The 13,628-nt window shown below is 41.4% G+C and overlaps 1 protein-coding gene across 6 annotated transcripts in view; it reads right to left on the minus strand.

The window, feature by feature from the left end:
* Positions 1–3,721: 3,721 nt before the first annotated feature.
* The window catches only part of NPHP1 (nephrocystin 1), a 99,736-nt gene continuing 89,829 nt past the window's right edge, over positions 3,722–13,628 (minus strand). For 4 of the 6 annotated variants that reach the window (XM_055241762.2, XM_055241761.2, XM_063617567.1 and 1 more), the window contains 4 exons: positions 12,082–12,194; positions 9,590–9,663; positions 6,020–6,064; positions 3,722–4,447 (listed from right to left, as the gene is read on the minus strand). In XM_055241762.2, coding sequence (XP_055097737.1) covers positions 4,175–4,447; positions 6,020–6,064; positions 9,590–9,663; positions 12,082–12,194 — 505 coding nt within the window. In that variant the 3' untranslated portion in view covers positions 3,722–4,174. Of the gene's footprint in view, positions 4,448–5,572; positions 5,709–6,019; positions 6,065–9,589; positions 9,664–12,081; positions 12,195–13,628 lie in introns of those variants that run through there. The other 2 variants (XM_055241763.2, XM_055241764.2) reach the window with 2 other exon arrangements.

The raw sequence follows: 13,628 nt of genomic DNA on the forward strand, positions 1-13,628 counted from the left end.
ACTTGCCATTCGTTTACTATTTGTTTGAGACAGGGTTTCCCTGTTGCCCAGGCTGGAGTGCAGTGGCATGATCACAGCTCACTGCAGGCTCAACCTCCTGGGCTCAAGTAATCCTCCAACTCAGCCTCCTGAGTAGCTGGAACTACAGACCTGCACCACCATACCTGGCTAATTTTTGTATAGATGGGGTCTTATCATGCTGCCTAGGCTAGTCTTGCATGCCAGGGCTCAAGCACCCTGCCTGCCTTGGCCTCCCAAATGTGTGAGCAACTGTGCCTGGCCCATTCACTTATCTTTATACCCATCCTTCTTTATCCAAATTGACTTGGTTACTGCATTCAAATATCAGAATTCAGAGAGCAAGTTTGAGTTTTGAGGGATACAGTATTACCAAATCCATGTGTCCTTGAGTTTCAGATAGTAAATATGGGAGTTCAAATAGTGAGGGATTCATCTGAAAATGTATTTGAATCTAACTGGTCCCCAACAACAGACAGTGGGGTTGGGAGAGGGAGAGTGAGGATAGGAAGGAACGCCTGTACACTTACCATTGACTTCGTGCCTGCCACAGGGCCACTAACAGACCCAACCATAGTACCGTTGGAATTAATTTTTGTGTTTGGCTGATTACTGTCCACCTCATGCATTGTAAGGACAGAGATCTTGCCTGTCCTGTATCTTCAAAGCCCACTGCTGTGCCTGGAGCGTGGCAGGTGCTCAACACTTGTTGATAAATGATGAATGGATAATTGTAACACTTAGATGCAAAGTGCCCTAAGTAAGGTTCTTTCTCTGCCTCTTTGTTTTGAGGAAACAGATCACAGCAGCTAGGTGACAGCTGTCTTTGATCACCTCCACACCCCAAGAAAGCCTCCCAACTTAGAATGCTTCATGCAAGAGGAAGCTGAGGCAGTTCACAGCAAAGGATATCCTATAATGCTGTAAATTGACAAAGCCCTCAACTGGCAGAGGACACTGCTGGCTTCCTCTGTTAAACTGATAGTTTCCCAACTGCTACCAGGTTGGCAAGTCAAACTTGCTCCATTTGTACACAGGGTCATGTATGTCAACTGGTTTTATGTGAGTTGCTCTGGCCTTGCATATTAGATCATAAACATTGAAGACAGAGACTATACCTGCTCTTTAACATCTGCCTCTGCCCCTTGACTTTCATTCCAAGCACCCAGGCACGCGAGTTGCAATATTTTTCACCTCTGCAGACCTGATGGATATGACACTCAACCAATTAAGAGGTTGGGAGGGTGGGGAGGAGTGGGCCACGTAGTTCACTGTTCAGACTCCCTGCCCTGCCCGCCCTCCCATGGTTCGGGTGTGGTGAGTCCCCTGGCCTTGCAGGTAGGCACCACATGTGTGGTCACTCAGCAAAGCCCTGCTGTTCACCCTGCTGCTGCCCGCCCCCCACCACCATGACTCTTAACAATTAATTCAGTGAGTTGCTAAAGTCACACTCCTTGAGGCAGACCCAGGAGGACTCATTTCCAGGATGTTTTTGGCTCCTTGACAACCTTTTCCGTTTTGGAAGCCAGTAAGTGGCATTTAAAGTCAGAGATTTTATTGTTTGGAAAAAAAAAAAAAAGATTCCACTGACTGAAGAGAAGGTGGAGTCTCTTAATGGCAGAAATGCCCACACCCCTGGGTCTCTCCCTTCCGTATGTACCTCACTTTCTGGCCTAAGCTTCACTTAAGCTTTTTCTCTGGTGTCCCTATACTTTCCTAATGTGTCAGAAACTATGAAGTTGTCCATATTTGTCAGCTCATGACACATTCTCAAATGAACATGGAAGACAGTCTTGGAAAATGCATTCTAATAAAAAGCCTTCTCTTCCTCCATGTTGTACATGCACTGAAAGAAATTCGCTAGCATTTTCTTTCACTCAAAATGCCCCACCCCTGGCTTAACGCTAAGAATAAGCCAAATGGTTAAAAAAAATAAATGAAAAAGATGGCCAAGCATGGTGGCTCTGAAATCCCAGCACTTTGGGAGACTGAGGCAGGAGAATTGCTTGAGTCCAGGAGTTCAGGACCAGCCTGGGCAACATAGTGAGACCCTGTTTCTACAATAAAAAACACAAAAATTAGCCACGCATGATGGCACGTGTGTGTGCTCTCAGCTACTCAGGAGGCTGAGGTAGGAGATCACCTGAGCCCGGGGAAGTTGAGGCTGCAGTGAACTGTGATTGCACCACTGCACTACAGCCTAGGTGACAGAGTGAGACCCTGCCTCAAAAAATAAATAAAAATAAATAAAAAGGTAGAGCTTAGAAATTAAAAGTCGTTTCTACAGAGAAAGGACTTTCACAGTGAGGAGTGATATGGGCTCATGTTCTTGCAAACACAGGACTGCAGGGGACTAAGAGTAAGAGGAGGCAACTCAGTAACAGCGTAGGAAAAAGTCGCTGTGCACACTTACCACCTCCATTTGAAAGGCAAAGCCCTCCCTGGGAGCAGGAGCTGGGGAGGGCCACGGTGCTAGAGAAGTGGTGGCACCATTTTGTAAGCGTGCTCAGGCAGCTGATGGGCAAAAGGAAGGTGTTTGCCACACTCAGCCTTGTATTGTGTGGTTGAGGGCAGAAGGGCACGCACGGGGAGAGATCTCCTGAAATGAGTTCCTGGAGAATGAAATCTCTTTTCCAATGCCCAGTTCTCACTTGTCACATTTGTGGCTGGGAACCCTTTCTTTTTTTTTTTTTTTTTTTGAGATGGGGTTTCGCTCTTGTTGCCTAGGCTGGAGTGCAATGGCGCGATCTTGGCTCACTGCAACCTCCGCCTCCCAAGTTCAAACAATTCTTCTACCTCAGCCTCCCAAGTAGCTGGGATTACAGGCACGCACTGCCACGCCCAGCTAATTTTGTGTTTTTAGTAGAGATGGTGTTGGCCAGGCTGGTCTCAAACTCCTGACCTCAGGTGATCCATCCACCTCGGCCTCCCAAAGTGTTGGGATTACAGGCGTGAGCCACCGTGCCTGGCCTGGAAACACTTTCATACCATGTTAATTTCTGAAACTGGGGCTCAAGTTAAATTTAGGTTAAGGGTTTAGGATAAGTTAGCCAAGATAGCCCAGAAGTTTCATAATATGACAGATCTCTAAAAATAAATGGCTCTTTTAAGGCAGCATGCCATAAAAAAAAAAAGTACCGCTAATGGGATTCTAATTATTTAGGTTAAACTTTTTCTCTTATTTTATTTTCACATGGAATCCTAAAAGGTTTGCACTGATAAGGCAGAACATCTTAGGTTGTAGAAAACTATACACGGTATCTTTACTTGGAATATTAGCTGTGCCACTTATTAGCTGTGACCTTAGGCAAATTACTTCATCTATCTGGTCTGTTTCTTCCACAGTAATAAAAAAAAACAGTACCTATCTCCTACAGTAGGTGTGAGGATTAACTGGGCTAATGAGAAATGCTCAGACACACAGTAGGTGCTCAATTAACGCAGGGTGCTACTATTTATCACTAAAAGGAAAGGCTTGGGACATTTTACCAGCAATCACAAGTTTATCTGAAATGCAACAAAACCTGAAAGGGTGAATCAACTCCACTCTCCAGTGCCTGAAAGTTTCTTTTTGTTCTTTTGACAGAGCACTTATTTTCTTGATTTGAAAAGGCAAAAGCGACTCTGTTTTTATACTTAATTAGGGGTAAATCACATTCAAGTATCAGACTGAATTAAGTGATACAACTTTCTCAAATGGATCACTTTAACTTCCTCTTTATTGAACAAGATAAATTTTATTAACACTCATAAATTTAAATATTTTGGATACTAGACCCTTATCAGTTCGATGATTTGCAAATATGTTCTCCCATTCTATAGGTTGTTTTTTTCACTTTCTTGAATAATCATAAATTTTGTTTTTGACAAAATCTTGCTTTTATAGAAATCTATACCATTAAGTAGCTGCTTTTGAAAAAAATAAATACTGTTTAAATTTAGATATAACAGTATTCCTTAAAAAAATTTATTTCATAGTTTTAAAAAATATTTAAATTATTGTATAAACATATCTTTAAAAATATGGTCTGTAGAAAGAAAAGAGTAAAACCTAAGTTGTAAAGTGACAGTGATTTTTGGTTCCATCATTTTACTCACGTAATCGTGGAGGATCCATCTGATTCCGTGGGAAGCTGAGGGCTAGAGGCTGCCACTGTCACACTGCACTCTTTCTCATTTCACCCAAGAAGTCATAGGTCTGCTCTGAAAGGTCAAAAGGTTCATGAACTCCGTCTGGTGACAGCAGAGCTTGGAGGGCGCCCTGGTTTTCTTGGTTTTGCTTAAGGAAGTCAGTGATAACTTTCCATCGTGCAGTCTCAGTCTCTTCTTCTGCCCACCTGAACGGGGGTAGGCGTGTGGAGTGGAGAAGTGGGAGCACACAGTCATGGTAAACCAGGAGAAACGTGGACTTCAGGAACTCTTTGTCTCTCTGGGAAAACACCACCCCCACAAATAACATTGTTATTTTTAAAGTGTTAAATTCTAAGAACTCTATTAACTAAAAGCCACCTAAGAGGTAGGATGGAGGGTGCCATTAGTGCCTGGCAGGTATCGGCTCTGAGTCAGCTGCTCAGGCAGGACATGGCACTTCAGAAGTGGAAGTGAGCAGAGTTACACAGAGTACAGCGGAGCAGTTCTCCCTGAGAGCCTCTACGTGGCTCCATGAGACCAGGGTGTCTCCTAAGCTCCATGGAGGGTGTCTCACACATTCTGTCAAGGTGTTGCAGTCTAATTTTGGTGACACCAGTGTGGTTAGGGGTAAATATAACTGAAACAATGCCAAGTCAGCTGAACCTACTTACTGACAGCATATCAGAGGTAACTGTCATGTTATCTAAGAGAATTGTAGCAGGTGTTCTGCATAGGATCCAGAGTTGTTGGCTTATTTCCAGCAATGCCTGGGATGGAGGTTGAGGGGTCCTTTGGTGATGCGGATGTCAGACCCTTCCCAGATAAGAATGGTGCAGTATCAGCTGTACCCATGTCAAGCCCCGATGCCCACAGGCCATGGTGGGAATCTCAGAGAGCACAGCAAGCTGAGGCCAGAGCTGTCCATAGGCAGCAGAGTCTACACAGAGATATCACCCATCCCACCACACATGCCCACATAAGGGCAATGTCTACAGGCCCAAGGCTGCTGTACTAGAATAGCACTAAGCCTGACAGTTTTGGCAAAGTCACACGTATGTAGATGGTACTGATCAAATGGAGGCTGAAATAAGGATACAATGTATAAATTGTTTCCTAATTTTTAGGGTTTTCAGCTCATTTGTTACTTCATTTTCCTTGTAGATAACGAATACTTTAGATCAGGACTGGTAAAGTATGGACTGTGGGTCAAATGTGGACTGCCACCTCTTTTCATAAATAAAGTTTTATAGGAAAACAGTCACATTTGGTCATTTACTTATATTGTCTGTGGCTGCCTTTGTGTTACAACACCAGAGTTGAGTAGTGTAACAGAGACCATAAGACCTGAAAAGCCAAAAAGATTTTCCATCTAGCCCTTTCCATTTGCCAAATCCTGAATGAGAGCAGTCAAACCACTACTCACTGATTAAAGCAAGTTCGGATTGGTAATTACCATGATTTTATAGCAATGTAAGCAGAAGCAGTGCATTGTTTTCAATATATGGTACAGCTCAGGCCATTTTTTTTTCCTTCTCTTTACCTGATACAGGCTTTGAGAGCTAGAGAAGTTTTTTAAAAATAAAAGAAATTTGATACACAACTGAGAGACTTTGGCTTAGAAACTTCCCCTTTATTTAAATAAAACTCAGTAATCTGAAATGGCTGTCTTGAACAAGTGTTCCTTCTCATATTAGTTAACAATCATGCATAACCCTCTTGGAATGTGTTTTTGCAGCCATAATGAAACAGTTTCCCTGGTTAAGAGGGATTATGACTACAGCTACTTTCGCTAAAAAAGAGACATTTTTAGAATAGGCAAGCAAACACCAGGTACTGCAAATATGAAGTTCAGTGTGGAAAATCATATTACCTTCTCTGATCTTTTTAATGTACTTTCTTTTTCAGCCCATGAACTCTAAAGAGCAAACAGAAATATTATATTAGTCCAAGTAGTAACAAGTCCTTGCAACACTTATGCAAATTTACTCTGTAAATAAACTTATGGACAGGGTTAAAAATGCTGTACAGATTCTACACAAGCAAGAAGTGAATCTGTAATTAGGAATCTACTGCAAATGACCCAGCACCAGAACGACTAGGCAGATGTATCTGTGAAAAATGCCGTAGAAGCCCATGATAATTATAAATCAAAACTAACTTAAGAATAGAATCAGTGAAACACTAACACATCCATGCAAACTATACAAACACAGCACCTGAATAATAAGATAGTATTAAGCTTTCCAAGTAAGACAGTAATGAAAATAGAAAACACTGCCAAATACCAAACTTTTCTACAATTCTCTCTGTTGTGATTATGACAATGGTCAGAATGAGACAGACTGAAGTACAATTTTGTAAGTAAATATTTCTAATCTGTCCACAAGGCTTCACAGAAATTTCTTTAAATAAATAAAAACCTCAGAGTTCAATTAGTCCCACAGAAGTATGAATTTAAGACTTTCACTGTGTCATTTCCTGGCAAACTGAACGCGTGGGTGGAATATGACCAGTCTCACGGCTGCCTGTTCCAGGGTCTGGGTTCTGTGCATGTCAGTAGATATCCTCCTGTTGGCACCTGATATCATGAGTAACCTGAAAGCATCAGACCTTTCTCAGCAGGGAGGCCCTGGGATGAATATAACATATGGCACCAATAAAGAGATTCTCCATAAAATAAATGATGCATTGATGGAGCTGTTATCTCCTCCTATCAGCAGGAGATAACAGACTATGACACTCATGAGAACATTTTGGAATGTTCATACCTATTACCACGTGAGGGGACTATGGTCCTCCACCCTATTAACTGCTGTGCTATGGGTCCTTAGGAGTTTGAAGAGGACCCTTACAGAACCAGAGTGTTTTACTAAACAGGCCAAGTGCCATTCTTCTTCTTATTAAAATGTCATCCACAAACTGAACTGTGCTAGGTAAGTAAACACTAGGAGGCTCACATGCTGTACATTTTAAATTTTATTCGGTTGGTGCAAAAGTAATTGTGGTTTTTGCTACTACTTTTATGGCAAAAACCACAGTTCTCTTGCACCAACCTAATAATATGGCTTAACATGAGTATCACTTAGCAAATGCAGACTTAGTGTCTGGTAAAATTTGTCTATTTTTGTTAGTTACAGATCAATGTCCCACCTTATTTTTCATTCAGCCACCAGCAAACAGTAGGATGTTTCACTTAGACTAACTCATTTGGGAACAGCAAACGTGTTAAAGGTCACTATTACCTCACCAAGATCCACTTCCTTTCTTCTGGAACAAAAAGAAGACTATACCTCCTTTGAAGTTAAATGGACTGTGTGACTGGTTTTGGCCAATGAAATGTGAGCAGAAGTGGCCCAGGCCCCTTTGGAGCAAAGGCAGTGAAAGCCCAAGAACAATTCTCTATTCTCCCTCTACTGCAGGGCAACTGGCAACAGAGGCAGCTACTTGTTCCAGATGGTGCTGTGAGACAGTGGAGGCTCCACCAGCCTGTACCCTTGGGTGACTGTGGAGCACCGTCTTCCACTGATCCATGCTGGATACATACCATGGGTGAGAAACCTGTGCTAACCACCACAGCACAGCCGAGCTTCTCCTAAGTAATACACTATGCCACGGAGAGAAGAAGGCTCATGAGTTTAGAAACAACCACCACTTTCTTTTTTAAAATTATCATTCCACAAATAATTCAATGTGAAAAAATTAAGAAAATGTAGGTAAAATAATCCAACATCCAGAGATATTCACCAATACTCTGGAATATATTCTTCCAGATCTTTTCACAGGCAGGTATATAAATGTATATATATTTATGCTTATTATGGCTCAAATGGGGTCTTTTTGCTAAATAACGTATGTGCACAACTTTACCCTCATGCTTTCAAGCAGCCCGTGGCACATAAGGGGTGCACCCAGAGCTGACCTGCAGGGACAGCCCTGGCTGGGTCACAGCTGAGCTCCATGGCCGGCCAGGTCACTGCACGTCTCTGGGCTGTCTGCTCATCAGGGAAATGCAGATTTTAGACTAGATTAGGGTTCCTAAGGTTCCTCCTAAGAACAAGGTGCAGATTCCTGTTACACACCTAGGGAAATATTCCTGTGGCCAGCACAGTGCCTTACATTAATACATAGTGGGCTCTTGTGAAATCTTTGTTGAAGAATCAGTGTATATATGTTCTGTATAATGAATAATTATTATAATACTAGTGACTTTATAGGAGAAGAAAGAGAAATTCTGCATTATCTAGCTATAGTGCCAGATGAACTTATCTAAAATTACAGGGGATCATATGCACCATGAACATTTTCTTAAGCATCTCTGTTGAAAATGTCATTATTACTATTGACACCCCCCAACCCAGCCAAGCTAGCATATGAATTGGTTTCAAAGTCTAATAAGAACCTTTGTAGATGACTGAGTCCTCCTTCCGTTTCTGCTGTCAAGTCCACATGGCCTAGTTTTTATCAGCAGGAGTCACCCCCTAATCTGTTCACCTCCCTCCTGCACATGTTCTGCCTCTTTGCACTTGGCAGAGTTTGCCTAAAGAAGAAACCTTCCTGGGTTACCCAACACCTACCACCACCCTCAGCCTCACACCGAGACTCAGGCTTACCTTGCCCATCTACCAACCACTCCCTTACTTGCATCTGACATGCCAAGCTGGACTGTCAGCTCTATTCCTTCCTGCCTCAAATGTCTGCTCATGCTAACCCTTCCACCTGCAATGTCTTCACCGCCATCTCAGCAGGTCAAAATCCTCTTGGCCCTGGCCTCTATTAGGCTCTCTCATGCAGGACCTCTCTAATGAAACAGAATTTGGATCCTTCTTTGCTGCCTTCTTTAAATCTTCAAGGTCCTGGGTTATACCTCCCCCATAGCACTTGTGATGTTACCTGTGTATCTGCCTTGCATGCATGCAGCTCTTCTACTTATTGACCCTGATGTATTAGGCTAACCCATATGAAACTGCCACTTAGAGAGGCCAAAAATGGCTGAAAATTGGAGATTTCATATGATTTAACGTAATACCCAACAGTTATTTCAGACAGCAAACAGCACACATGGAATTAAATTAAAGATGATGTGCATGCCCTGATTCTCCCCTGGAAATTCAACTGATCGATCTTACAGACCATTTTGGATTTTTGCTCTTAGGACACAATCAGTGGCCATCCTAAGTCAAGGAAAAAATGGGCAAAGATTGCAAATAGTGTACATAGCAGGCACTCCATCTGCTCCCTGGGTCAGGGAAGGCAGCCCTTGGGAATTCATGCTAAGATGGGAAAGATGAGGACTGAGTTACCTAGACAATGGATAGGGATTGGGAGACATCATCCTAGTAACAAAAAAAAGGGCCTAGACCAGATGACAGAACTCATTAATACAGAGTGTGTAACTGCTTCCATAAGCCAGCAGGTTTCCACTGCAACGCATGCTACCCACCCTGAGGGCATCCATCACATCAGGCTGCTCCAAGAGCACGGGGAAGGTGGCCAGCATGGGATGGCTAATTAAATCTGAAATGCAAAACAACAGAAAGAATTTTATGCAAACTTTACTCAATGGGTTTTATTGCAATAGACACAAAAATATTCAGATGAAAATTATTGTGCCAAATGATTTGTTGATGACACATTCTACACACTTTGACTTCTAGGAGAGCTCAAAGCTGTCCCTTCAACCTTCATTTGCCCCTATACCCATATCCTGGTGAGTTCCTGGACCAAATTAATGGAGCTTTTAGAGTGAGGGCAAGGAGGCTCTGAACAGAATAAGACTAGAAAATTTTGTTCTGTGTTTTTCTTCAACTTCTCTTTCTCCCTTATGGCTGTGGCATGGTAAAAGGAATCTTCCCCTTAGAGGTAGCCCTGCTCTTGGGAGACTGAGCAGAAACCAGGAAGCACTGGGGGAAAGGAGGCAGAGGGCCTGCTGCTCAGGTCTGATACCGGTCCACCAGTGCTCAGGGAAGGACCCAAACTTGTGTCTGGAGCCAGCAGACAGTGGTAGGTGAAACTGGAAGAATTAGGAATTGAGGATTCTGGCCATATGACCAAACACAATGGGGGAGAATATTCACATTTCACAATAGATAACAGCACATGAAAAATCTGTGCAAAGAAGCACACCAGGAAAGACATGTCTTAGTCTATTTGCACTGCTGTAGTGCAATACCTGAGACTGGGTAACATAAACAAAATAAAATTATTTCTCCAAGTTCTGGAGGTTGGGAAATCCAAGATCAAGGTAATGGCATTTAGTGTCTGGTAAGGGCCTTCTTACAACATCCTCCAGAGGGGAGAACACTGTGTCATCATGTGGCTGAAGGCAAAAGGGTAAGTGAGACAAATTCCCTTGTCAAGCCCTTCTGTAAGAGTCTCTAATCCCATTCATAAGGCAACAGCCCTCATGGCCTAATCACCACTCAAAGGCCCCACTTTTCAATACCATTACGTTGGTAACATGAATTTTAGATGGGACACATTGAAACCATAGCAGACACTTTTGAAATGGCAAGGGCAAGGTATTCTATAATCTGGTGTCCTCAGTAGAGAAAAATTCATTCTTTAGATATTATTAGGATATTTTATTCTAATGATTAAATTCAAACGAAGTCAACAATTCTGAGTAAACTTCTTATCTATTGGGAAAACTAACAAGCCTTATCCTCTTTAAGAGGTCATATCGTTCATGAAGTTTCTCAAGAGTCATGAAAATGAATTCAAAGGCAATGGTGATTAAAGGTTTACCCGTCCTCCCCCTTAGAGTTATAATGATTCCTTGAGAACTTTCTGCGCTTCTCTGCCTTTGAGTCCCACTTCTACCTATCTATCCAGGTGATAAGTCCCTGGGAGAGGACTCCTGCCTATGAATGTTATTTGTCCACAAGTGCTAAGCCTCTCACTCACTCTGCTCCATCCATACTGGCCTGCCTCAGTTTCAAGCCCTCCAACACATGCATGTCTTCTTTCCCTGGGTCTTTAGACATGCTGGCTCCTCTACCCAGAAAGAATCCTTCCCCACACACTTCCCTCATAGGTCTAATTCCTCTCTCACATCTTTTGTTAAATATTACTCACTCAAAGAAGCCTTTCCTTGCCCTCCACATTAATCAAGTCTTCCCAGTGCATGTTCTCGTTGTGTATTTTCCTTCACAGCACTTATTTCAAAAGGGTGGAAAGAATTATTGATGAAATTGTGTTTGAGGCCTGGGACGCCTATGCCTGTCTCATTCATCACTGGGCCTAGCATAATATCTGGCACATACCAGGTACTCAGTACATATCTGGTTACTGATTTATTGAATTGAAAGAAGAACCAATAAAATTAAACTGCTTTTCTTTTTGAAGGCAATTATTATAACACATGCATTTCTCTTTGTAGGTTCAATCATGTATGGTGACTCATTGATTTTTAAACTTATTTTTTAACATTTTACTTGGTAAAAATTTCAAACATACAAAAAAGTTGCAAGAATAAAGACAGTACATAGGACACCCAAATACTCCGTATCTGGATTCACCAATTTAAACTAATCCATTTGATACTTACACTTCATGCACTAAGAACCAGCTATTTTGGTTGATATTGGTTTCTCTTCAAAATGATGATGTGCACACCAAACACACGGGAAAAAACAGATTACTCAGAGACATCAAGGGAAAATATGACTATATCTGACTCTTGGGATCTCAAAACTCTAGAATTTGAAATGTGAAAATACATACGTTTGAAAGAACTGAATATGTGTTGAATTCACAAAGCTGAATGCTTTGGATCCAAAGATGTCCCATAAGTAATGTATTAACATCAATGCTGTTCTAAATATTTTATTCCAAAAGTCACAATCAGAAACAGAAGATACAAGATGGTATAGGTTACCTTTACTCAGAGTATGAAGCATTACTGCACAAAAGGAAGTGACAAAGCCCACTTACCAGTACTTTGCAAGCTCATCCTGTCTTTCAGAAGCACATCTCCAAGAATTTGTCGATAAAATACCAACAAGTGAATAGAACACACACTTCCAATTAATGTTTCTGGCAGTAGACTATTAAAGAAGAAAAAAATGTATTCATTAGACAATCCCCTACAATCCAACTTATAATGTTTTGATGTATATTACTTTAATAAACAGTCCCAAATTTTGCTTCATTACTGGAACACATTTTTAACTATTTAAAGAAAAATTTCTACTACAAGTAGGCCACATTAAATTTCAGATAACATTTTTTATTTGTTTACACTTTTGAGTCTCAACTCTATGTTACCATTTTTGTGCTTCCATGTTAGCATATATACCGATGTTAAATATCAAATAAAAAAGGGAAGCCACTAATTATATGTTTTGAAAAGAAGGGAACTAGTCAGCTACAAGCTTTGACAAAGGCATGTGGCTGCCATGCCTGATTTGGTGAATGCAGAAGAAATACAAATTCAGGCTGTTCACAGTACTGGCTGGGACATGGGAGGGTGTGACAGACCTATAAGTCTGGACTTTGTCACTTCTTAGCTATGTGACTTTAAATTAATTAATTCATCTCCTTGTGCTTTGCTTTCCTCATTGGATACCAATAGTAATACTTGCATTTCAGAAGGTTACTAAAAGGATTAAAATTAAGTAAGTGTGGGCTGGGCGTGGTGGCTCACACCTGTAATCCTAACACTTTGGGAGGCCGAGACGGGTGAATCGCTTGAGGTCAGGAGTTTGAGACCAGCCTGGCCAATATGGTGAAACCATATCTCTGCTGAAAATACAAAAATTAGCCAGGTGTGGTGGCGGGCACCTGTAATCCCAGCTTCTCAGAGGCCAAGGCAGAAGAATCCCTTGAGCCTGGGCGGTGGATGTTGCCATGAGCCAAGATTGTGCCACTGCACTCCAACCTGGGTGGCAGAGCAAGACTCTGTCTCAAAACAAAACAACAACAACAACAACAACAACAACAACAACAACAAATGAAGTAAGTATGGAGTGCTTAATGTAGTGTCTGGTATACAGTAAGGGCTAAAAAACAGAAAATAATTCAATATCGAAGTTAAATTGGTATCAGTTTAAAATAGACTGCTATAACCTTAGGATGTTGTATGTAACACCAAGTTAAGTTGGTATTAGTTTAAAATAGATTGTTATAACTTTAGGATGTTATATGTAATACCATGGTAACCACAAAGAAAATAACTATAGAATATTTTCGAATGGAAAGTAAAAGGGAATCAAAATTTGTCACTATGAAAAATCAAACACAAAGGAAATCAGTGAGGGAGGAAATTAAGAACAAAAAAAGCTATAAGATAAGCAGCAAATGAGTAATAAAATGGCAAAAGTAAGTCTTTCTCTATTAGTAATCACTTTAAATGTAAATAAATTAGACTCCTCAATCAAAAGATACAGATTGGCAGGATGCACTAAAAAAACACGATTTAATTATATGCTATCTATGAGACTCACTATAGACTTAGGACATTCATGGGTAGAGAGTGAAAG

Source organism: Symphalangus syndactylus, chromosome 14 (assembly GCF_028878055.3).
Source record: "Symphalangus syndactylus isolate Jambi chromosome 14, NHGRI_mSymSyn1-v2.1_pri, whole genome shotgun sequence".
In the NCBI taxonomy this organism is placed as follows: domain Eukaryota; kingdom Metazoa; phylum Chordata; class Mammalia; order Primates; family Hylobatidae; genus Symphalangus; species Symphalangus syndactylus.